General features: G+C 40.7%; 1 protein-coding gene across 1 annotated transcript in view; it reads right to left on the bottom strand.

Annotated features, from left to right (window-relative positions):
• PTPRC (protein tyrosine phosphatase receptor type C) overlaps nucleotides 1-26638 on the bottom strand; it is a 130584-nt gene that overhangs the window by 65860 nt on the left and 38086 nt on the right. The window contains exons 3-8 of the mRNA XM_075832238.1: nucleotides 18066-18092; nucleotides 14374-14457; nucleotides 6041-6118; nucleotides 4972-5043; nucleotides 3852-3872; nucleotides 2756-3001 (exon numbers count right to left, since the gene is read on the bottom strand). Of these exons, the coding sequence (XP_075688353.1) occupies nucleotides 2756-3001; nucleotides 3852-3872; nucleotides 4972-5043; nucleotides 6041-6118; nucleotides 14374-14457; nucleotides 18066-18092 (528 nt within the window). The remainder of the gene's footprint in view (nucleotides 1-2755; nucleotides 3002-3851; nucleotides 3873-4971; nucleotides 5044-6040; nucleotides 6119-14373; nucleotides 14458-18065; nucleotides 18093-26638) is intronic.

Here is a 26638-nt window from a genome sequence, read left to right as displayed (position 1 = left end):
GACTGGAGGAAGCAGGCAGTTCATGGTAAGTTTGAACGTCTTTTTTTATTCACAGGTTGGTGTATATTGTGATCGGCATTCACTGATGAGGGTGCTGAAAGAGTTACTGCCGATCAGTTAGCTCTTTCAGCACCTTGGACAGTGACGGGCGTCGACTACCTCATCTCTATGATGGCGGCTGCGTGAAAATCACGCAGCCGCGCATCATACACGGAGCTGTCAAATGCCTTTTGCGCGCAAAACGCAGCGTTTTTTGCGCGCGCAAAACGCACACGCTCGTGTAAGGGTATGTTCACACGGCCTATTTACGGACGTAATTCGGGCGTTTTTGCCCCGAATTACGTCTGAAAATAGCGCCTCAATAGCGCTGACAAACATCTGCCCATTGAAAGCAATGGGCAGACGTTTGTCTGTTCACACGAGGCGTATATTTACGCGCCGCTGTCAAATGACGGCGCGTAAATAGACGCCCGCGTAGAAGAAGTGACCTGTCACTTCTTTGGCCGTAATTGGAGCCGTTATTCATTGACTCCAATGAATAGCAGCGCTAATTACGGCCGTAATGGACGCGGCGTTCAAGCGCCTGCACATGCCGGTACGGCTGAAATTACGGGGATGTTTTCAGGCTGAAACATCCCCGTAATTTCAGCCGTTACGGACCCCCGCAGTGTGAACATACCCTTAATCCGGCCTTAGGGTATGTGCACACGATGAGAGGCTTTTACGTCTGAAAAGACAGTCTGTTTTCAGGAGAAGACAGCTGCGTTGTTTCAGACGTAAATGCTCCTCCTCGCATCAAGCGAGGTGTCTTTGACGCCTGTAATCTTGAGCTGCTCTTCATTGACTTCTGCACAGTACGTCGGCAAACCCATTCAAATGAATGGGCAGATGTTTGCCGACGTATTGTAGCCCTATTTTCAGGCGTAAATCGAGGCATAATACGCCTTGTTTACGCCTGAAAATAGGTCTTGTGAACCCAGCCTTAGGGTATGTGCACACGCTTACTAAAAAACGTCTGAAAATACAGACCTGTTTTCAAACGTTTTTTTAGCAACTTGCTTTTTCACTGCGTTTTTTTACGTTTTTTACAAGACAATGAAAAACGGCTCTATAAACGGCTGACATGCACTTCTTTTTCGTGTTGGCCTTTTTTTCGCGGCCGCTTTTCAAAACTGCCACGTAAAAAAATGGCCCGTCAGAACAGAACGCCGTTTTTCCCATTGAAATCAATGGGCAGATGTTTGGAGGCGTTCTGTTTACGATTCTTCAGCCGTTTCTCGACCGTTTAGGGCCTGAAAAACGACCGAAAATAAGCCGTATGAACATACCCTTAATTTAAAGACAGCAGGAATACAATATAGCAATAAATGTATCAGGGTAAGCTTAAAGGGTAACTAAACGTTTAACAAACTTCTGACATGTTATAGTGAAATGTCAGAGGTTTTGATTGGTGGGGGTCCGAGCACTGAGATTCAATCATCTTTATTAGAAGTTTTCTTATGGTATACAGTTAAGTTGATAAACAAAATTCTATACATCCATAAAGCATAAGAGTATGTTCACACGCAAACTCAAAAACGTTTTTGAAGCTGAAAATTTATTTGGAGCTGCTTTTGAGGCTTCTTTTGAGGCGTTTTTGGAGGCGTTTTTCATAGTGTTCAATGGAAAATCAGCTCCAAAATACGCCTCAAGAAGTGACATGCTACTTCTTTTTACGAGGCGTATTTTTACGCTCCGTTTTTTAAAACAGCGGCGTAAAAAGACGCCCCATATGAACTAAATGCTGTTTTTCCCATTGATTTCAACGGGCAGATGTTTGTAGGCCTCAGGGGTTGCATGGGGAAGCACACACCGCGAAACGCGAGTTGGGGTTTTATGCATGCTGTCCAGGCTTCCATGACTTTTGATATGTGTATCTTATTTTGATCCTTCCACTTTCTTGGCTCCTAGTATATTTCTTCCCAGGACCATTGTGTCCACAATTTGATGTTTTTATTTTACATGTGGGGATAGCCATCTGCTGAGCAATATACTACCCATTCCATATATACTTATTTTAAGGACTATAATCTGTATTGTATTCTCTTCAATAGATGGAAAGTCTGATCTCATGCTATAATTTGTAACTTTATAGAGTCATCTCATTCATCATGTACTTATTTTAAATGGTTGTCACATTTCTGTGAAACTAATAAAGATTTTGATATTTTTTCATATATATATATATATATATATATATATATATATATATATATATATATATATATATATATATGTGTACACACATGGCTTTATACTCTTATACTCTTATATTTTCTTCTCTGTAAAAAATTATCAAAATCTGTTTTGGGTATCATCCCTCTTTTAAGGATGCGGCCTCTAGTTTAACCCATACCGGAGTTTCCTCTTAATGCCACCTGCAATTAATTTGCTCTAGGATTGCTGCTTGATAATAGCATAATAAACTTGCTATTATCTTTGTACATGCTATTTTCCCTGAAACCCTCACTCTTTCTAACAATACAGTTAGCAATTTTTAGTCCTAAATAACGCATATTATTTATCCAATAAAATTGGGGTCTGAGCACTTAGACCCCCAGCAATCGCTAAAACGAAGTGGCGGAATCGCTCATGTGAGAGCTCAGTCTCTTAGTTTCTGTTCGGCTTTTTCCGGAAAGCCGAAGTAGCGGAGTACCGACTCATAAGACTTGTTCTTAATTTTTTTTCAGAACAATTGCCATCAGTTCTTACTTACTGGGTGGAACATCCAAGAGTATATTAATCTTCTCCGTATCCGTGCACTCCTTAAACCAGCATGTAATGTCTGTTGGTTCACACATGGAAACATAGAATATAACGTTTAGAAGTTTAAACTCATATTCTGATGAGTTGGATTTGTCATTTGTGCAATACAGGGTTTTATTTTTGAGGTGATCAGGAACATCTATCATCAGTGTTTCAGACTTTCCGTTGTACAAAGGAGGTTTCACAATTATGCCACCTGTTAAATAACAAGATGCAAAATTTTTTTTATTAAAAATAAAACATTAACTTTTCACGTTAGCTTAGTAAATTCACAGCACAAATATAACAAGGCTTTATAAACAGAAAAACACAGTGAATGCCTGTATGTAATGATTTTATATGTAACTAGAGTTGCCACCTTCAACGTAAAATATCAGCCAGGTTTTTACGGGTTAAAAGGGGTGGGGTTTGGGGACCATGGCTTAAAGCAGATTCTGACTTATTACTTAAATGTGTGAATCATTCATGGTTTGACAAGAAATATTTAGCTTTTCAGATTTAAACAGAATCTCAAGGAAATTGAATCACATTTCAGTACTGTGTATTCCCGTGGCTCATCCGTGGAGTATTTACTGGCCGTGAATACAACACGGACGTGTAAATGAGGTCTAAAAGACAGCATGTAAAAATAAGACGGACCATTTATTTGTCTCCAATCAGAGGGCCCCAATTAATAGTGCCATCGCAGTAAAAAAAAGTGCCCTCCCTAAACAACAGAAACAAGAGAGCAGAGTGCCCCATAAACAAAAATGCCAGCAGAGTGCCCCATAAATAAAAACATGCCAGAAGAGTGCAGTAGTGGCTGTGAGAATATACCTGTAATTACATATAATACAAGCACTGGCATCCTAGTAGGAATTATAAGATAGGTGGAAACCCTATATGTACCATGAGGCTTCTGTATATGGAAAAAATCTGTAGATACAAATGTTGGTATGTAATGTGTAGGTGTAAATCATGTTTTCAGCTATTTATTTGCAAATAATTTGCATTTAAATTGATAGACAAGTTCACTAGAAATGCTGTTACTTCACAGAATTACTTACTGCAATTAGTCTCAGTCTTATCTATAAAAAAAACAGAAAAAAATGTAATCAAAAGTGGAACGATTTAGAAATACTTTTTTCAGAGATAAAGGGAAAAAAGAAGTGCAAGATGTTTGCTAAAAAACAAAACTCTATGACAAGTTATTGATGAATTAAAGACACTATAGATAGATGTTAGACCGATAGATTGATAGACAGATGACAGACAGACAGACAGACAGACAGACAGACAGACAGACAGACAGACAGATAGAGATAGATAGATAGATAGATAGATAGATAGATAGATAGATAGATAGATAGATAGATAGATAGATAGATAGACAGACAGACAGACAGACAGATAGATAGATAATGTCACAAGCTGTCTGTACTATAGCGCCCTCTCTTCCCCCTCCCAGCCACTGCAATGAGTCTTGGGTGGGGCAGACAGGGATTCTGGGCACGCATATGCAGAGTGCAAGGCCATCCAGCCAATCATAGTAGGAAGCAGACTTTTTATTCTGCCATATACTGGCCTCAGTGCCAGTTATTTCTGATTGTACCCAGTTTTCTTCTTGTGCTTTGCTACTTGAAATGTTGTGACCCGGCTTTCCTGACTAATTATGCGGATTCTCCATTACATTGCATCCTGACCAAGTTTGACTTCCGTTACCTGAATCCCCAGGTTGTCTTGATCACTGTATCGCATAAGTGATTCTACTTGACCTCCGTTACTGACTACTGGCCTGTTGAACTATGTTCCAGAATCCACATCTCGTTCTTCTACACTCCCCGGTACATTTATAGTAAATTTCCTGTGGTCACTGCCCATAGCAAATGTACCTCCAACCATTCTCATTGTGTCTGATTCTACTCCTGCTAGACATTATCCAGGAAAATAATCACATAACAGTTTAAGGCACCTAAGTCCTGGGGCGAGACAAATACCTCGACCCTAATCAAAGTCGTGGAAAGAAAGAAAGAAAAGAAAGAAAAGAAAGAAGGAAAGAAAAGAAAAGAGAAGGAAAGAAAAGAAAAGAAAAGAAAAGAAAAGAAAAGAAAGAAAGAAAGAATTGCTTGGAACTTTTTTGCATGCAAGCAAAGCAGTGATTGCAGTGGATGTGGGTCTGCTTGTCACCTCCTTGAGGAGAAGGGGAGACGTCTGTGGTCAGTTGTGGTGCTGATGTGGTTTGGTTAGAGCTTGTAGTATCTGGAGTTGGGGAAAACGAAAAGAAGTATGAACACAGGGAATATTATAAAAATATGTTTACAAGCATCATAATATATACATACACTTCCTCATAATGGAGAATAAAAAATATATTTGCTCCATAGCGAGTGGAGCAACAAAGTCTGCATGACTCTTGCCATTGAAACACATACAAGAAAAAAAAATCCCCTTTTACATTAGGTATAAATGAGAATAACTGACTGACTGTAAATCAGGATCTCTGCATATAAAATGCTTCGTTATTTTATATATATTGTTATATTTGTCTTTTTTTTTTTTTTTTGCAGATTGGAGGGGTGTCTGATAAGACACCCCCTTCCATATGTCTCATTGAAACATACTGAACTCCTCTTTTATCTACAGCTGAGAGTCACATCCAGCACAATTCTCAGCCCTGGAGACCCACTGACTCCATGCAATGATTTAATTTATGTACAGCAATGCTACAGAGAAAAGGGAGAATTTAAAGAGGTTTTCTCATTAATGCGGCCCCAACTCAGGCTCTCAATGCATTCCTATGGGAGCCTCTTTCTGGTTCCCATAGGAATGCATTGAGAGCCTGAGTTCCGGTTTACTGAAAAGCACAGCCATTCAAGAGAAATCAGAGGGAAGATCACGTGAGCGGCGCTGGACCCGAAAACGTCAAGATGCGGGGATCGGTAAGTATTTCTGCACACAGAAACCCACTGAAACACCAATGTACAAATGGAGGGTGCAATATAAGAAAAAAGTGGAGTGCTCCTTTAAGTTAGAATGCCCTATTAGTCTATTTGAAAACGGGTTATCTAAACCAGACAAGGCCTCTATGAATGCAAGTCATATCACATACATTACAGTGGGCTGTAGAAATGCTCTAATGGTTTTCTATTTTCATGTTTTTAGTCTTGCAGTTGTTTTACATTTGGAATCAACGTGTTTCATTACGCATTCTGTTTACACATGTTAAAGCGGAAAGCATGTTGAGAATAAACCAAACCTGTGCCATTGAATGCAGATGTGAGATCCATGGTGGTGGATTGAGTGGATGCTTGCATGTCAGTAGAGTTTGAGTCACCTGTTATAGGATATGAAGCATGAAATGTTGATGACACAGTGGTGACTATGAACCCGTCAAACATTAGCCTCCCACATAGGAGGACATGTCATTTCATAATAGATATTGCATGTAATCTACAGGTTTTTTTTTTGTTTTTTTTTAAATTGATACTAATTTGTCTTGATTTAAAGTTATATTGATTTACCCAATCACATACATTGTATAAAATTAAAACTTCTAGTGAGAGCGTCAGCTACTATCATATGGGAACCCGTCTTCTCAATAGCCTGAACCTTTCACAGTTCTCTACAGATGTACCAGAAATACATATAGCAGTACCCTACTAAAGTTGCTTTTCTGACACTCTGTACATATAAAGTATTTTATTTACTTGAAATACAGATGGTTACCTTTTTTGTATTACATGAAACGTCATCCACTGAGGCCAGGCTGCAGGACGTCAGAGGGTAAGAATGCGCTTTTGTTTTTTCTCTTCTGTTTTCCGCAGCGGACATTCCGGCCGAAAAACGGCACCACAATTTGGTTTGGTTTTCGTCCGGAAATCCCCCCCCCCCAGTGTATTTGCCCCGTGTGAACTTAGGGCATGACCACACATGGCGGAATTCCTCCGCAACTGTCCGCATCAATGCCGCACCTAATCCGGGTTGCGGATTACGGCTGCGGATCTGCACAAAATGTGCAGAAAATTGATGCGGACTAGCTGCTGCGGACTGCGGGAAAAGTGCTTCCCTTCTCCCTATCAGTGCAGGATAGAGAGAAGGGACAGCACTTTCCCTAGTGAAAGTAAAAGAAATTCATACTTACCGCCCGTTGTCTTGATGACGCGTCCCTCCTTCGGCATCCAGCCCGACCTCCCTGGATGACGCGCCAGTCCATGTGACCGCTGCAGCCTGTGCTTGGCCTGTGATTGGCTGCAGCCGTCACTTACACTGAAACGTCATCCTGGGAGGCCGGACTGGAGACAGAAACAGGGAGTTCTCGGTAAGTATGAACTTATATGTTTTTTTACAGATACATGTATATTGGGATCGGTAGTCACTGTCCCGGGTGCAGAAACAGTTACTGCCGATCGCTTAACTCTTTCAGCACCCTGGACAGTGACTATTTACTGACGTCTCCTAGCAACGCTCCCGTCATTACGGGAGCCCCATTGACTTCCTCAGTCTGGCTGTAGACCTAGAAATACATAGGTCCAGCCAGAATGAAGAAATGTCATGTTAAAAAACCAATACGCTCCGCACCACACATAACATGTGCATGACAGCTGCGGACTTCATTGCGGAACTTAGAATCTCCATTGAAGTCAATGGAGAAATTCCGCCATGAGTCCGCAACCAGTCCGCCACTGCTCCGCAACAGACAGAGCATGCTGCGGACACCACATTCCGCTCCGCAGCCTATGCTCCGCAGCGGAATTGTACGCATCGTGTAAACGAACACTGCTAAATTAAAGTGAAAGTCAATGGAGAAACGGCTCCGCTGCGGATTAACGCTGCGGAGTGTCCGCAGCGGAATTTAAGTGAAAATCCGCCATGTGTGAACCCGCCCTTAACCTTAAAGAGAACCTTTCACCAGCCCATACATGTGCAGCTGAGTGCAGCGCGTAATAGGCAAAGCTTCACAAACACTGTCTCACTTCCTCCGTTATTTACATATCGGTGCCGTTATATTTGGCGCCCAATATGTAAATAAGCCCCTGAACTGTCAATGGGGCGTTTCTATCTAACTAAATAGCAAGGGGGCGTGATCTCTTTGCTCTGACACTGTCCAATCAGCTACGGACAGTGTCAGGGCGGCTTGCGCTGCGTTCCCTCCTGTGATAAAAGGACTGAGAGAGCTCTCTCTGCAGGACCACCAGTCTGTGTGTGTTCTCGCGGGAGGGAACACAGCGCAAGCCGCCCTGACACTGTCCGTAGCTGATTGGACAGTGTCAGATCGATGAGATCACGCCCCCTTGCCATTTAGTTAGATAGAAACGCCCCATTGACTGTTCAGGGGCTTATTTACATATCGGGCGCCAAATATAACGGCACCGATATGTAAATAACGGAGGAAGATAGAAAAAAAGTGTAAAGGGAGACAGTGTTTGTGAAGCTCTGCCTATTACATGCTGCACTCAGCTGAACATGTATGGGCTGGTGAAAGGTTTTCTTTAAAGGAACAGTGTCACGAAAACATTTTTTTTACATCAGTTTGATTTTAGTGTTTTATTAAAAACTTTTATATTTATTTGTGTGTTTGTGTTTTACTTTTTTTTATTTTTGAACTTTTTCTTCCCTATGGGGGCTGCCATTTTTTTTCCATTTCTGTATGTGTCGATTAACGACACATACAGACATGGAATACGGCAGCTACAGTCCCATAGTGAATGCGAGCGGGGGCCCGTTCCATCCACTGTGGTGTACGTCATCTGTGTGGGAACGGCGCATGTGCCGCTCCCACACAGTCCAAGTTGAACTGTGCGCCGTCCGGCGCCATTTTCCTGTAGACCGGAAGTTGCGGCCGGACAGTAATATTACTACTTCCGGTCGCGGCTTCCGGACTTGTGCACTTGGAGCGGCGGTAGCAGACGGAGCGGACGGACCGGAGGGAGCGGCGGCGACTGGAGCAGGTAAGTGATTTCTGTATATGTAAGTGTTTTACTGTGTGTTTACTAGTGTATGTAAACCTTCTACACTGTGTGTTAGCTCAAAAAATGGCGACACACAGTGTAGGAGGTTTGACCGTTCAATCCCCTCGTTTCTCCCGGGACTAGCCAGGATAAAGGAGGGGGGGATTCTGAGAGCTCACTAGAGCGAGTGAGTTTTCTCAAATTTTGCAGCAAAAAGCAATGTGGTTGCTTTACCACATGCAATGCTGCAATTTTGGGAATTGCTCCATCTAGTGACCAGCACTGGGAAATATTATAAATTAGAATCTAATTTATAATATTTCCTGACTTGTGAAAAAAATTAAATTCTAGCGTCACATTCCCTTTAAGGCTTTGTTCACACAGTGAAGATCTGTTGTAGATTTTGCATGTATTTTTTAAGGCAAAAAAAGAACTGGATTCAGGAGAGCAGACTTATAAGGTATTCCTTTATATATTTCTTCTGTTTAGGTTTCGTTCCTGATTTTGGCTTAAAAAATACATGCAAAATCTGCACTTTGTGAACAAAGCCTAATGCTAATCTTGAGAGCTAATGCTGGGGTGGGGAAAATGTTTGTCTGATTCTACATGAATATTGTTATGGACAAAAGCTGCACATAGATCCCTATGCATCTACTGAATTAGCAGGGCTGAGTTTCACCTCTTGCACACGACAGAGTTCGGGCCGTGAAAAACGGTCCGAGTGTCGACCGCATTTCCCGGCCCGACTACGGTACACGTGAATGGGACTCTTGGCATCACAGACATTTTATGATGCTAGGAGTCTCTGCCTCCCTACGGAACTGATGTTCTGTACTATATCATTTTGTTCAGTACGAACGTTCACACAGACGTATACAATGTTCGTCTGAATAAGGTCTCATCAAGATGCATAAGTGATGCAGCCCAAAAATGATCAAATCAGCCATGCTACATCAATATTACAAGTCCATGCATGGTCATATGTAAACATGCACATGATCCTATTCCCCCTCAATGAGGCAATAATCTAGTGGATAAACATTTTAATCTGTTATAAATACAACCACTTGTTCACACCTATATGCAGGCATCCGAATCAAGTCTTCCATGACACGATGGACCAAACCACTTATGTCCATGGATCAGTGTGAACGGGCGCTATGTCAGATGAATTTCTGCATACATGGATTTCCACGTATGTAGTGGATCCATAAACTCTGCTACATGGACAGCTTGTGCTCACGCATAACATATAATATAGAGATTCTCTAGTTCTACATTTTGCTCTGTATTTACGGATAGTAACTGGAATAAATACTGAGGTATAATACTTGTCTATTTCAATGGTCATTGTTTAGCCAAACCTGTAAAGGAAAACATTGTGGTGTTGAAGGTTGGAGGGGTGAGTGCATCGGTGACAGCAGCGCTGTTGTCTGCAAGTATGGGAACAGTCGTAGGGACAATGGTGGTGGGTGCTTGCGTGTTAGAAGGAGATTGACTGCGATCTGTAATGAACGAAAAGTACAAAACGTTTGTTTTATTTTCAAAGAAATGTCCAGTATTAAATAATATTTGATAATGTGAAGTCTAAGGCTATGTTCACACAGAGTATTTTGCAGGAGGAAAATTCCGTTTGGAAGTTTGAGGCAGATTTTCCTCTCCCTGCACGCCATTGAGCGCCGCGGGCATAAAACACCGCGAAATACGCTTTCTCTGCCTCCCATTGAAGTCAATGGGAGGTCAGAGGTAGAAACGCCCGAAGATAGGGCATGTCGCTTCTTTTTCCCGCGAGGCAGTTTTACTGCTCGTGGGAAAAAGACGCCGACGCCTCCCATTGAAATCAATGGGAGGCATTTTCAGGCCGTTTTTGACGAGTTTTGTGACGCGGTTTCCGCGTCACAAAACTCGTCAAAATACTCCGTGTGAACATAGCCTAAGGCTGGGTTCACACAGAGTTTTTTGCAGGCGGAAAATCAGCCTCAAAATTCCGTTTGGCACTGCCTTCACTGCGTTTTTCGCTCGCGGCAATTGAGCACCGCAGGCATAAAATGCCACGAAATACGCTTTCTCTGCCTCCCATTGATGTCAATGGGAGGTCAGAGGTGTAACCGCGTGAAGATAGGGCATGTCCCTTCTTTCTCCCGTGAGCCGGTTTTACCGCTCGTGGGAGAAAACCGCCTCCGCCTCCCATTGAAATCAATGGGAGGCATTTTCGGCCGGTTTTGGGCAAGTTATGCGTAAAAAAAGCTCGGAAAAAAAACTCGGAAAAAAAACTCAGTGTGAACCCAGCCTAACCTGGCATGCATGTGCCTCATATAAAACAAACAAAATTCTCTCACCAGACAGTATGTTACATCAACGGTAAAGTCAGCGTCCCTTAAAAAGCCTCTTAGATATCATTAACATTTTAAAAAAGATTTCACCTGTTTGATAATACAATCTCAGTGTCCTGTGGCAATTTTCTGGACTGCCTTACACCAACCTTTAGCTTAGGACACTTTGGGGCACATTTGATACCACTAGGCATGGCATGCACCTGAGTCCCCAACATGGCGCACTTCTATTGTGTAAACGGTGCACATTACCGAACTACACCACTACCATTCATTTTGACATATAAAAAAAAAGTATGCAGACGTACAACTGTCAAACATGGAATCTTTTGCCATATTAGTTGTTTTCAACAGATTCTAATTCCCCCCTGAAGAGAATTAGCACAGGAACATGGCAGCTTCAACTCTTAACAGAAAGAGCCATGGTGTTTCACTGTGCCAGCCATATGGCCAGCTTCAGTTCTCCTGACATGTCTGTTTCAGTAAATACTTGTATTCACTATTTCTGTGGCATCTTTTCTTCGAACTCTGCATTTTACCATTCCTCTGTTATTCCTCTTGGAAATGTATGAATAAATTGATAACTGGGTGTTACCTTACCATTCCCCTTTTCACGAGCATGTGTCCCTACACACTGACACAGTTCAATAAACGCTGACAGTATCAGACTATTGACAAAGGGGATGTCACACCCAGTTATCAAATTATTCATACATCTTCAGGAGGGATAACAGAGGAATGGCCCAATGTTGAGTTCTAAGGAAAAATGATCCAAAATTGTGATTTTATGGAGAATAATAGTATTTTCAATTATTTACCACTTATGTCTGTGGATAGGTGTGAACATGCTCTAAGTCAGATGAATATCTGCATACCAAGATTTTTACATATGTAGTGGATCCATAAACATGCAAAAAATGCTTGTGCTCATGTATAACAAATAATATAGAGATTCTCTAGTTCTACATTTTGCTCTGTATTTACTGGTAGTAACTGGAATAAATCCTAGGGTAAAATAGTTGTCTATTTCAACGGTCATTGTTCAGCCAAACCTGTAAATGAAAGCATTGTGGTGTTGAAGGTTGGAGGAGTGAGTGCATCGGTGACAGCAGTGCTGTTGTTTGCAAGTATGGGAACAGTCGTAGGGACAATGGTGGTGGGTGCTTGCGTGTAAGGGTATGTGCACACACACTAATTACGTCCGTAATTGACGGACGTATTTCGGCCGCAAGTACCGGACCGAACTCAGTGCAGGGAGCCGGGCTCCTAGCATCATAGTTATGTACGATGCTAGGAGTCCCTGCCTCTCCGTGGAACTACTGTCCCGTACTGAAAACATGATTACAGTACGGGACAGTTGTCCTGCAGAGAGGCAGGGACTCCTAGCGTCGTACATAACTATGATGCTAGGAGCCCGGCTCCCTGCACTGTGTTCGGTCCGGTACTTGCAGCCGAAATACGTCCGTCAATTACGGACGTAATTAGTGTGTGTGCACATACCCTAAGAAGGAGATTGACTGCGATCTGCAATGAATGAAAAGTACAAACATTGTTTTATTTTCAAAGAAATATCCAGTTAGGGCCTGTTCACATCAATGTCGGGCTTCCATTCATCGGTTCAGTTAGACCTTTCCGTCGGAGGGACCGATGAACCGAAAGCCAAATGGAAACCATAGCTTCTGTTTGCATTACCATTGATTTCAATAGTAATGCTTCCGTAGCAGTTGGTTCCCGTTTGTTTCTGTTCTGTAAAGTTTCCATTTTTTTCATGGAAACAATAGCATAGTCGACTACGCTATTGTTTCCACGAAAAAAAACAGAAACTTTACGTAACGGAAACAAATGGAAAAAAACATTATGGAAAAATACATTATTATGATTAGTTGTAGAAATTCACATTGCCATGGGCTGCTTATTAGGAGTCATTAAATGGGTTGCCCAGGCATGGCAAATGATGACCTATCCACAGGATAGGTCATCAGTATATGAGCAGTGAGGGGCCAACACATGGACCCTGCACCAATCAGCTGAATCGGCTGCCTCCAGGCACCGGATGTCTATGCCAGAAGCAGATGGTTCCGGTCACGAAATTGCAGCAGAGCAGCAGTTTTGCAGCACGGCCACTATGCAGTAGTCAGAGCCATCTGCTTCCGGCTATCGAAACTTCATACCCTGCTTAACATCTGGCACCCGCAGCTGATCAGTGTGAGGTCCATGTGTCGGACCCCCACCCATCATATACTGATGACCTATCCTGTATATAGGTCATCAGTTGTCTGTGCGTGGACAACCTCTTTAATACAATATAGATGCAATTTTCAGCAGCCTGAATTTTGTGAATGGAGGGAGAAGAGGGGCAGTTTTATGACCTCAAACAGTATCGGGCAACCACTTTTCTAAACTTAAGGGCACAACCAGGTCCACCATCAGGAATTTCTGGGCCCCATACAGCCAAGGACTCTGGGCCCCCCTCCATTAACGAGGGCTGGGGCGGGAGGGTGCCGCGAGTCAGACGGGTCCTATTTTTTCAGCCATGTGGCCAGGCCCCTGACAGCAGTGCCAGTAGTACTGCCCTGATGACGACACTGGGCACAATACTACCATTGTTTTGCTCTATTTTTTTATTTTTGGTCCAGTAGTTTTCCAATCAGCTTTTTAATCTGGTTCTATTTTCAGGATGCAAAACAGTTCCCAACTACACTGATCTAAACCGATGCCAAACTCTATGTTTACGATTACCTGGAATCTTTTTCACACGAAAGTTAAGTTAGTGTGAACATGGAATTATCAATGACACAAAATCGGACAGTTTTTTTTGTAATCAAGAAGCTTTTCAAAATCTTGGGTTACCCCTAAAATATCTCTCTGATGTCCTCATGTGACAGTTACCATTTACACCAGCTCTTTGGGTAATCCATGAAAGTTGCTGAGTGTAGCAGCCTTATGCACAATGTAAGTGGTAAAAAATTGGGTGTAGTCATTGATTTATGGTTACGTTTCATCAATAAAAGGTTAGTTATTCATAGTTTTTGTTCAAGCTCAGTAAGTGTTCATGCAAATGGCAGTATTATGGCTCCATTTTGTAAGGAGCTGTAATGGGGCTGCCATATAGGTCGATGAGCCCTATGGAATATCGGTGTATACATGGAGTCCGACAGAGTCTGTACGGCAATGCACCGATTGCAATATAGCTCCATACTAAAGAAGCCATACAGGATCTGCGCACTGCTGTATTGGCTCAGTAGTAACATTGGCTTGGGTATGATCTGACTCTTTCACATTCTATGTGGAAAGTAAGAATAAGTTACTTTGCGTGTTGGAGGCAGTGCGTGATGAGTCATTGGAAATGTTCTGGTTGCTGATGGTGGAGTGAGGTGCAGGTGAGGATGTTCCTGCAATAAAGAGAACATAATATGGAGTCAAAATGACTATGCAAATTAATTGTATTAGTCATAAGTGAAAAATACCGCTATTTATAAACAGACAGTATATCCCAAAAATACATAATGCTGACTGCCTATAGTTAAGACATCAAAATCTGTCGAAGCTTGTGTGAGATTCGTTTCCCCATCCCCTTTCTATGTTTAAATGAATCACCTCTTTTCTTTTTTTTTTTTTTCTTCAGATGAATCACCTTTAAACTTAATGTAATTCAACTTGGAAAGCTCTCATTTTTTAATAAGTAGTTTCAATAGTATTTGGCATGTGCCAGTCTGATCTGGCACAGTCAGCTTTCTAGAATCTGCTGGAAAGCTTGAAAGTTTAACTTTTATATGGAAAATTTCCGATCCACAGCTAGCTAGAGTATACCCAGAGGTTGTCAAAATCCTATATATTTTACATATATATTTAGGAGTGTAATTGGTAGCTGTTTTATAGAAACCAGTTTGCATTTGACATTTAATAGCCATTTTATAGTGAAAAGGGGGGTAGTATATTAGTACTAGTGCCTTTAACAACCTGTCGTTGAAAAGCCTGACCCATACTAGATGTTAACTTGCTTGTGTGTTTAAATTAAATGAAATATAAGTCTCAAAGCCAAAAGGGTTATGTTTAATAGATTCTATTTGTGATCTAAGTGATAAGTTAACAATTATTTGTATAAAAGTCCTATTCATACACTCCTGAACATTGAAATTGCAACACCAAGAAGGAAATGTTTTGGAATTGGGGAAATCACAGGATCGATAGACATGTTAATGATATGCAAATGGTAAAAAAAATATTCCAAGCATCTTGATTTATTCTATATCGAGTATGAGCACCACGCGCAGAAATACAGGCACTTACACGCCTTGGCATGCTATCAATGAGGTTATTAACGGTTGTCTGAGGAATGTTATGCCACGCTGAATGCACTTGGGCAAGATTGACTGCTGGCAGCTCCATTTGCAATTGCCAACTAATCACGTGCCAGATGTGCTCTATGGGAGACAAGTCCGGAGATGCTGCAGGCCATGGTAGCATGTTGAGGCCACGCAGGCTGCTCACAGTAGTACGAGCAACAAGTGGCCTGGCATTGTGCTGTTGAAAAACGGCTTTTGGGACACTTTGGAGAAATGGCCGTACCATTGGTTCCACAACCAAATCAATGTAACGCCGAGCTGTTAGTGTACCTGAAATGAAGACTGACTAGAGGGGTCAGGGTATTGTACATTATGCCACCCTACACCATCACCCTCAGAGAAGGACCGGTGTGACATTCCCTTGTAAAGGCCTCTTCATGGCAAAGCCCATGTGGTCTCCAGACCAATCGCCAGCTGTCATAGCATCCAAGAAAAAAGAGGGACTCCTAGCTGAAGAGGACAGACCTCCATTCCAGCCTCCATTGCCGTCTTGCTGTGCACGATGATAGGCTTTGAGAGCGGTGGCGTGGGGTCAATGGAACACCTGTAGCTGAACATCTGGCTCGTAGCCCAATGTCATGCAAACGCCTTCTGATAGTTTGTGTCGACACTGGTTTCCGACCTAGGCTTGGGATGTAGCGTCCAATTTCACTTGCAGTACGGAATGGATCACTACGCGCCATTCTTCCGATCAAAAAATCTATCCCTGCAGAAGTTCTCCTCCATGCCCTTCTTGCTGTCATTCGTTTGTTCTTCCAACCTCCGGGACACACAATGTTGAACAGTGCTGACATCTTGGCCTAGGCACGTAGCGATCTGCCGGAGTGATAAACCAAGGTCTCTCAGTTCAAGGATTCTGTTGCTCTCAGTTTGCGACAAGTGGCGATAACTGGCACGTCAATAAACAGGAGGCATCGCACAATCATCCCAAATCTTAGTGACACCTGCTACTTCCTCGATTTGTATAACCTGACGGCTTGCCCTTTTTGGTGTTGCAATTTCAATGTTTAGGAGTGTATATCCTAAGGCCTAAGGTTCTGTCTCTCCAGCAGACATAACAACATATTTAACTAGTCATATAAATGGTGTAAGATTATTTCCAATAGCATTCTACTAGTTATAGAAGCCACCAGAGCCCATTAGACAAGCCTCTGGTTTCCTACTCTTTGGGCTTGTCCACACACAACGGAATTTCTGCAGCAATTGTATTTGGAAGATCCATCTGCTCATGAGTCCACCGTGCCTCAATCTTCTTACACAAAAAAACATGAGAAAGCCTAAGTGGTGTTGAGAACTGGTTAATAGAGTAGGCGCTGTATTTTCCCTGAAAGTGGTAGAAAGCAGTGTGGTGTATTACACAACTTACATCAAAGTGACCAATGAACTTACTGGACAAATCCTACATGGCAGAAGAGATTGTCCCAGTGTAATTTCAAAAGGGTTTTCAATGATTATCACGCTGCTGGGTTTACAACATGCCCTGTATGTCCTGTATGCGCAGTATGTCCTGTATGCCCTGTATGCCCTGCATGTCCTGTATGCCCTGTATGCCCTGTTGTCTTCTGCTCTTCTGGGTCAGAGCATGCTACAATTGAATATGAAATCAGAGGCACATGGTGCTTACAGAATAGGCTCGTCATATTAGGAATATGCATGACACATATACAAAGTACTGTATAACAGTGTGCATGAAGCCTTATACTTATAATTGTTGTGATGTGGCAAAGTTATCCTGTGCATCCTACTCAGTTAGGCCTGATTCACACAATGCAGTTCTTAATGCATCTTTTTAAGCAATGGAGTGAATACCTTCCCTTAGGAGTCATTTCTGGCTTTGGCTAAACAAATGATCGAAAACTGCACCAAACTGCTGGTGTGAACCTGGCCTTACTGTTTTTTTTTTTAGCTGTGGTGTAGAGAAATGTATCAAAGGAAAAATGGTTTAGTAGATTAAAACAATTGTCAGATTATGGCAATTACAAACATATTGAGGCAGATTTACTAAGACTGGTGTTTCATATGCTAGCGTTAGTCTGAATTCCGCAGGAGTGAGATGCGACTAATTTAATAAGAGGCGCAAATCTCTTAATAAACTTGTTGTATCTTCTACTGTCAGAAAGAGAATTCTACGCCAGTTTAAATTGTAGTAATTTCAGCTTAAATTATAGTAAAAGTGTCTGGCCGCAGGTAGCCCCGCGACCTTCAGTCAAACCCTGGCTACTTTTTTGCTAAAGTGGAGTGAGAAAACGCATCAAAAGCCGCAACTTTTTTGTGCAAATTGCAACTTTTGATGCATCTGTGACCCCATTGAGGTTTTACATTAGCAGTTAAGACAGATGCAGCAATACAGGATCCCTTTGAAAACATGAATCTGTATTATATAATAAATAACAATAATTTCATATAGATTATAATTTCACATTCCTTTTTTATATAATGTATCACAAATGTTATATTGAGCATAGCATAGTTGATAAATAAAAACATACACCTTCATAGTAATGGTAATGTCTACTTCATACCCTTTATAGGTTCATCCATTGACAAGTTCTATAAATGTATAACAGCCTAGGCATAACTAAATATCTACTTTATATGTATTACTTTTAATCATCATCAACAATAACAAGAACAATAGATTTAAGAAATATTACCTGGCTGTACGGTTATTGAAATTTGTCCTGAAACAAATAAAATAAAACAAGGAATGTTCACATCTGAATATACAACACATGATAACTTATCCGTGAAGACATAAAGACAGAATTTTAAGGTTTTCCATTATGCTTAAAAAGTGTTCCAGTGGCATTACTAAAAAAAAGTGCATTATTTCTATAAATTCACCAATAGAGGACGCTAAAGTACACCCTTTTCTATTTCAGGGAGACCGCACCATAAATGAATGTGTTCACATGTAGATCTACTTCATACTGACAGCCTGCAGGGGGCACTCTTATATCAATAATAATAACAATTATATATACAGTTTTATTACATTTCAGACTCCATAGTTATTATATACATATATATATATATATATATATATATATATATATATATATATATATATATATATATATATATATATATATATATATATATATATATATATAATGTAAACAAAGAATAGCTAAAACATTTAATTTGAGTTAAAAAGGTTTGCATTAAAAAGGTCTGTTCCTGCGTTGTAGCCACTATATGACACTTTCATGCAAATTCACATATATATATATCTATACTAGAATATATAAAATACATTTTGCCCTCATATCTGTGTTAATATTTCATGAAGCCTGTATTGACACAGTTGATAATGATAGTAAACCTACTGTGTAAACATTTCGGTTAAAAAGTTGTGACACATATGGACGAATACGGAAACTTACGTAATTTATACATGCTCCCTAAAACTATCTACGGCTAGTTTGATAACATTATTTCAACGCACAGCACACGGACAAGTATTACACTCGTCTGAATGAGCCCTAAGTGATGTCACTTTTTGACGTGGATTCCGTGTGGAAAAGCAGGTCCAACTCTTTGTTGTGCCGTTCCTCTGCTTTTCTTCCTGGAAATTAATGAAATATTGACAACTGTTTTTTCCATTGCCTTTGTCACCAGGGTGTGTTCCTGGCATTTTGAACACTGATTGGATAATTTCACAGCATGTAGGGAGGGGAGTCGTAGCACCCAGTTGTCAATGTGTTCATACATTTCCAGGAGGAATAAAAGAAAAACGGCACAAGACAGTGTTCTAAGGAGATTGTTATTTTATGGGGAATAAAAGTATTTATTAAAAGAAACATGGCAGAAAAGGGATTGTCTCATGAAGACAAACCCTTTTTAAATAGAAGCTGGCGTAGTAATGAGCCAATCGCTGTGGGTCCGGCTTCTCTCAGCCCCAGCAATCTGCTGTTATTGTCGGGGGACACTTCAGCCAGTTACAAATGTACCATCATATGCCAGCCATTCAAATTAATGTCCGTCTATGCAAGGTCCCGCCAGTTTCGATAGCTTTTAGAGAGCCACTCTCCATTCTGGCACATAAAGTGGGGTACAAAGTGAAGGAGCCCCCCCATCTGACATTTATATGCCCTAATGATTTAAGATTTAAGTCCTGCAATGGACCTGACCTCAATACTAAACACTTGTAGAATGATTGTGGAAAAGACAGTTATGCTCAAGAAATTCCTTCACAATTAAAGGAAATTTTAGGGTACAGTCACATGTAGCATATTTGCCTTAAATTTCAGCAGCGTAAAAATGCACTGTGGAAAACTGTACAATGTCCAATGGGAAAAATATTGCGCAACTCCGAAAGAACTCTCAATTTTGTGCGTTGCGGAATATATTTGCCACATTGAAAAGTTTTCCGCAGCATATTTTTACGCTGCGAAAATCTAAAACAAATATGCCACGTGTGACTGCACCCTAAGGGGAGTGGGATAAAGTTGCAAAACCCGGGTACTGCTATAATAAAATAAAAGGGTCCTTCTAGTGAAGGTTTAGGTTTTCAATAATTATGTCTTTAAAGGGGGTTTTCTGAGTTCATCATCCTCCCAAAATAAAACCATTTCCTCTACTGTAACCAACATAATATTTGTAATTAACAAATGGGTAATTACCGATACTCGCACTCTTGCGCGCCGTTTGTTTGCATGTGATTTGCCCATGTGATCAGTATACGGCATGTCACTAGAGGCTAAAGGAACGGTGACGTCAGAGGTCACCTGGCAAGATGTGGCACTTTGGAAAGAGTAACTAGTTTAAAAAGTTAGTGTAGGGGAGAGACTAGATATAATGCCTAAAGAAAAATGGAACTCGGAAAACCCCTTTAAGTATTTTTTTGCTATTAATTTAGTGGATTGCAGGCTCTGGCGTGACTTATTTTGAATTCAAACTTCACAGCAACCACAAAATCCACCAGTTCAATAAGTGTATGAATCCATTATATTTCCAAATCTGTATTATCATGTATTGTCTGTACAGATCTTTCATTTAGCGAAGTGTTTTTTGAGTCTACTTCAACATACCCTATCCTGTGCCAGCTTGCTGGAGAGTATATAGCAGGCTTTCCAGCTCCAACTGCTCTGGGCATTTCTAGGACTGGCATGCATTTCAGTAGTAAAGCATGACAATCATATGAAAAACATGAGATCTGACAGGGCTGCTTTCTTTGACCTGATACACAGTTTCAGCATTAAACCATTTATTGTGATCGCATATCATTTCTTTTCATATGCTATGCTGGTACTAGTGGTAACAACAATGTGATAGTTTGTGTGACGCAGCCTCAACACTATTTTTTTTTTATTTTGCTTTACTACATTATGTATATTATACTGTCTAATTAAGTAACAGTCCATTATAGCTGTTCTGCTTCCAGTCAAAATTAGAGGTGACCCAGATAATGCTCCCCACGTGATCTAAATAGGGCAACTGTAGGTCAAACTATTGCTGCTAGATGTCCTGGACAAGGCAAAGTCTTCATCAATTATAATATCTAGGGGTTAACTTCTGAAACAGGGGTTCAGAATTTTACAAATTTGAATTTTTTTTTTTATTTTTTTTTAAATCTGAACAGTGAAAATGCTGCTTCTGGGAAAGAATGGCAAAGGAAAATAAGAAACGCATAAAAATTGCCATGTATTAGTAAATCACGATTTAGAGAAGTATAGCCATTTTGGTCGTCTCTCTTGAATTATATTTAGAGTACGAATCCATAACAGTCAAATAGACCTATTGTCAAGCTGAAATAAAAATAAAAAAATCCAAAATTTTTATAGACCATGTCCTTTTCTCACAGCGTTTCGATCCCCATATGGATGTATTTGACATCATCACAGAGCGCAGTTACTCCACACCATGGACTCTGCAGTTACTCTACGCCAGGGATTCCCATGCCAACAATCACCGACAGATCCATATAGGGATCGAATCATTGAGAGGAATTCAACAGTATTAGCATTGGTTATATTAGCATCATGAAATTTACATCTTTTCTGTCCGTATTCTGGATGTTACACCCGGGTTCTACTGCACTGAATTTAGAACACCATTGGGAACTGGTGCTGTAACTTTGGTTCAGTAGAACTGCAGGGGTCTGTGGGTTACATCCGGAATACAGACAGTTAAACGCAGGTACAATATTTAGAACTGAATGAGACCTGACATTTAAAGTTGAGTGTGCATATATTGTATGTATATGTGTATAAACCGCCACATCCCACCTAGATTACTACAACATCCTCCTCTGTGGCCTTCCCTCTAACGTCCTTGCACCCTTCACACCTATCGGCTGCACTTCTCTCCTCTGTCTTCTACCACTTCTTCCATTTGCTAGTCTTTTCACTGACTACCCATTGCTCTGCGAATACATTGCAAAATACTGACAAAGTTATACCAGGCAGTCCACAACCGGTCCGCTTTATACGTCCCTAATCTCCTGCTACATCCTCATACTTAGTCTCCCGTTCCTCTAAAGACCTTTTTCTCTGTCTTCCTCTTGTTTGCTCCTTACATCAAAGATAATTTTTTTATTTACAGATTTTTTTAATCACAATTTTTAAAACCAACAATGTTCTAAAGTATGCATCAATACAAGCAATGTAGTGCTCAGTCTCTAAAAAGTATCATTGGATGATACCACAATTACACATTTTTATAGGATTATTTTTATGATGAAGATGTGCTCTTGAAGAGATAATGCAGCTATAAACACTCGTAAAATAAATGTGTATAGCAATGAAGTTTTATTTCCTGCCACAGACTTGGGGAGAACACCTGCCGTAACCCCCTCCTCCTTCCAATATGGATACATGTGCTATCACTAAACTGCTGCATGTGTATAAGTATGTCACAGTTTGTGCCACATCTAGTTCTATTACAGCTGTGAATGAAAGGATTTCACATTCTTTCTTTTTTTTCCTCTTTTAGGCCGGATCCACACATCTTGCAAATATTATGCTGGTGAACCAAATTACAAATCCGCAACGAAATTCGCATGTGTGCATTACAATGAATTAAATCCATGGTGCAAATCCATGGCATTTCCGCGACATATAGGGCATTCTGACGATTTGTTGCGGAATTTCGGTTGTGGAATTTGCACGAAAATTCCACAACAAAAAAACAATGTGTGAACAGTCTTATTGACATATATTAACATTGTATAATTTATATACTCCTGTAATGATTTAGGTGTGGCGTAGTAATCGGGTGAATATTATTTTGTGTTTAATATTTTTTCAACATTAAAAACTTTCTTTTTCTGTTGATCTGTTTATAAAAGCATGATTTAGTCTGGTTTACTATATGGTCACATTTTAGGGTTCCTTGCCAGGACGCTGGGAGAATTTAATGTTTGCCTATGGAAAAGAAAGTTGTGAGATTTTTTGTTTGATTGATGATTCCTTGCAGCTTTCTGGTCCATAGGGACAAAGGGGGTCTCCGCATCACAGAGACTAATGGCCCCCAAATAGTCATGAAAAAGAAGGTCCACAGCACTAGGAAAGTTTACTTGAATGGGGCTGTGTTGCAATAATAGACACATTGTGGCTAGTTGGGAGTCATGGCATGATTGGTGGGTTTCAATGTCATGGCTCCCAACTAGCCATGACATGGTTCAATGTCATGGCTAGTTGGGAGCCATGACATTGAACCCCACCAATCAGACATTAAAGGAAGAATGCCAGGTTGTTTAAGCTGCCATCACTGAGGGCAGCATAAAGTAGTTACAGTAGTAACAGATACGCTGATGTCATTTTTGTGTCTGTGGATTGTTATTTTTTGTGTATTCACACAGTGCATGTTGTAGCACTATGCCGAGCGCTGTGGGCAAGGAGTCCGGTATACGGCTGTCTTACATATATGCCGGGCTCCTTGCCCACAGCGCGTGAGGACACAAAAAGTTCTCCACAGACTGACAAAAGTGACAGACCGATGAAATCAGCGTGTCCGCCACTACTTTATGTTGCCATCAGTGAGGACAGCATAAATTACCTGACAGGTTGCATGTAAAGGTAAATACTAGACATAGACCAAAACCCATTTTAGGCTGGTATCACACATGCAGTTTTTGAGCCAAATAAAGAAGTGGATCAAACATAAAGGAAACGTATCAGTCTTTACACTTCCCCTTCTTTTTAAATCCACTCCTATTTGTTGCTCGAAAAACGACATGTCTGATTCCAGCCTTAAAGAGGACCTGCCACTAGGTCGTTTAATGCAAACTGTTTATCTGACCATAATTTCGCTGTCTCCCTGATTCCAGTGAGGTTTTTTCTTTTGTTTCTGCCCTCTGTTCCTTAGATATGCCCCCCATTTTATTGGCACCTTATATGCCAATTTCCTGTAGTTAGCCAACATGGCGTGAACTACACTGATTGTCCCAAGGTGGAGCCAACTTCTGATGCTGCCTAATTAGCACGTGGCAGCTTGAGACCCGCTCTCAAGTCTCCACCAGCATGGTCTCACGAGATAAGGTTGCTCTAGCGGGATCTCGCTGTGCCTGGCCGGACTGATGTTCGCTCATGCTAATCATACAGCGTCAGAGGCTGTGAAGCTAGCTCCACCTCTGGAGAATCAGTGTAGTTCACGCACTGTTGGCTAACTACAGGGAATCAGCATAGTAGGTGCCAACACAACGATGGGACTATATATCAAGAGGGGGGGCCCAGGAACAAAAGGTCTTCAAGTCAAACAGTTTGCATTATACGACCTACTAACAGGTCCCTTTTAAGCTTACAATAATACATGACAAAACTCATGGGGAGTGAATACTTTGTAAGGTAATATAAGAATTTAGTTACCAAATTATATTTTGGTTGATGTGTTTTATGTGAACTTTGATTATAAAATTTCATCAAAATTGTCATTGAGAGGACAATTCCAGTAAAAACAGTCAGGTGGGTAAATTCCAACTTTTGAAATTAAAATCTGTTACCCATGCATGAAACCACTCAACATTATAAATGGTATTTCCAAAACGAAATTTGTAGGATTCTAACATTTATCACGTTACATTTTAATTTTTCAAAATTGTCAGGAAAATGTGTCAATTATGTATTATCAGTGTAGGCTTGGGGAGGCATTGGGGGAAATCTATCAATGCAATTACACCAGAGCTCATGGTCTCCACCAATGTGATCAATCTGCATAGCAGTACAATCTACTGTTAAAGATGAGCTGTAGGGATAACCCACTGCCGAGTAAAGATAAATTTAAAAATAACCTTAATTGTTCATTCAACATTCAATGGGATTTAAGGCCCTTTTACAGAGGTCAATGATTAGGCGAACAAGAACTCGTATGATCACTTGCTCCTGATAATCGCCCAGGCAGCGATCACCTGTTAAATGAACAAATGCTGATTTTTCGGCTGATCGCATCTTTTATGCATCAAAAAAAATTATCGCTTGTCTACAGCACATCTACTTGTGTAAACTGGCAGCCGACAAGATGCAAATATATGGGGACATTGATCGTAGTAAGGATCATTCCTCCCCATACATTCCGACCATTGCTCTATAGAAATCGAGCTAAACGAGCACCAATCGACGTGCTATATCGTTGATCGGTGCTCGTTCCCGGCCAGGGAATCTGGCCGTGTAAAACCACCTTTAGTGTATTCAAAAAAAAATACGATCAATTCTTTAACACTTTTTATAGAACTTCTCACAAGTTAATTTTTTATATACTACGCTATTATCCAGATTTATATTATATCATGAGGGTAAGGGACAATTCCAAATGTTCAAAGTGTCATTAGGAAAGACCTAATATTGGCCACATCCAAAACTTTTTACAGATACTGGCAGGATGTTGGTTCTCATCTCAAACAGCTTTACCAAATTGACCTACCCCTAGATCCCCCTCTGTATTTTAGATGATTCAAGTAGATTGAAAAACATAAACATTGCTAATGTGCGCTAGAATCGTCCTTCTTTATTATTGGATGTCTTCCTCCTTCATCCACTCCCTCCGTTCATATCCAACAAATACTTTTTATTTGATTCAATTTCCAATTTTGTTTTGGGCCCTCGAGGTCAGGAAAGATGTAAACATTATGATATAATGTGCATAGGTAATCATATTGATTATTGTTAATTACGATTTGTTTGTAATTAAGAAAAAAAAAAATGATTTAGTATCAGTATTGGCCTGGGTAGACATGGTGGGAAATTTAGCAATGTAATTACACCAGAGGTTATGGTCTCTAGCAATGTGATCTTCTGACATGTATTTAACGCAGCAGACCATTTTGGCAGGATTTCCCCTTTAAGTTTTTAGGTACAATAGGTTTTGAACTTGCTATACAATGTCTCTATACTAAACTTGCTATACAAGGTCTCTAAATGTGAAGTACAACATTCTGCAAAATACACTAAATAAGAGCTGCGACAAAATAAATAATCGGAGATTTTGCAAAGGTGTGTAATACTAGTTACACTTTAATTGCCATTCCTCCATTAGGTTTTAAGATTCAGATTCTTTATCCTACCCTTTTCAATTCTGCTCCTTTTTTCATTTTCAGGTTTAAGTAGGTTTGTGAGTCACTAAATAATATCAATAATAGAGAAATTTATATAACCATTTAAAGGGGTTTTCCCATTTTAGACATTTATGGCACATTCACGGCTCAGGGACCCGCAACTGTATAGAGAACGGGGGTCTCTCGACCCCCGTTTCACCTGTTGTGGCAGCCACCGGCCACAGAATCCGGGCGGGGTCTAATGGAGAGAGGGATGCGCTTGTGCGCTTCTCTTTCCGTTCTGTTCAATTCGAGTTCCGGAAACAGACGAGCAAGCGCTGCTCGGCTGTTTCTATAACAACTATTTTGTTCAATGGGAGTCACGAAAACCGGATTAGCTCGGCTGTTTCCGTTATTCCCATTGAACAGACTGTAGAGGGAAGCAAGAAAGCGCGACCCTCTCTCCACTAATCCTGGCCAGGATTCTGTGGCCTACGGCCACCGCACCAGGCGAAACGGTCGTCAGGTGGATATGCCATAAATGTCTAAGATGGGAAAACTCCTTTAGTGTTCCCCAACCTTTGGCTCAAAACTATCAATTTTTCCCCAGTTAACCTTTAAAAGTAGATGAAGACCACTTTACTTACTGACTAGTTGTAGCCTGATTTACATGTTGTATTTTATAAGGACCAAATTATCACTGAAGACATTCTGATTACATGGTGTAAGTAACGAAAACCAAACTGGATAAAATTC

Source organism: Rhinoderma darwinii, chromosome 7 (assembly GCF_050947455.1).
Source record: "Rhinoderma darwinii isolate aRhiDar2 chromosome 7, aRhiDar2.hap1, whole genome shotgun sequence".
In the NCBI taxonomy this organism is placed as follows: Eukaryota; Metazoa; Chordata; class Amphibia; order Anura; family Rhinodermatidae; genus Rhinoderma; species Rhinoderma darwinii.
This window is presented reverse-complemented; position numbering and strand designations above follow the sequence as displayed.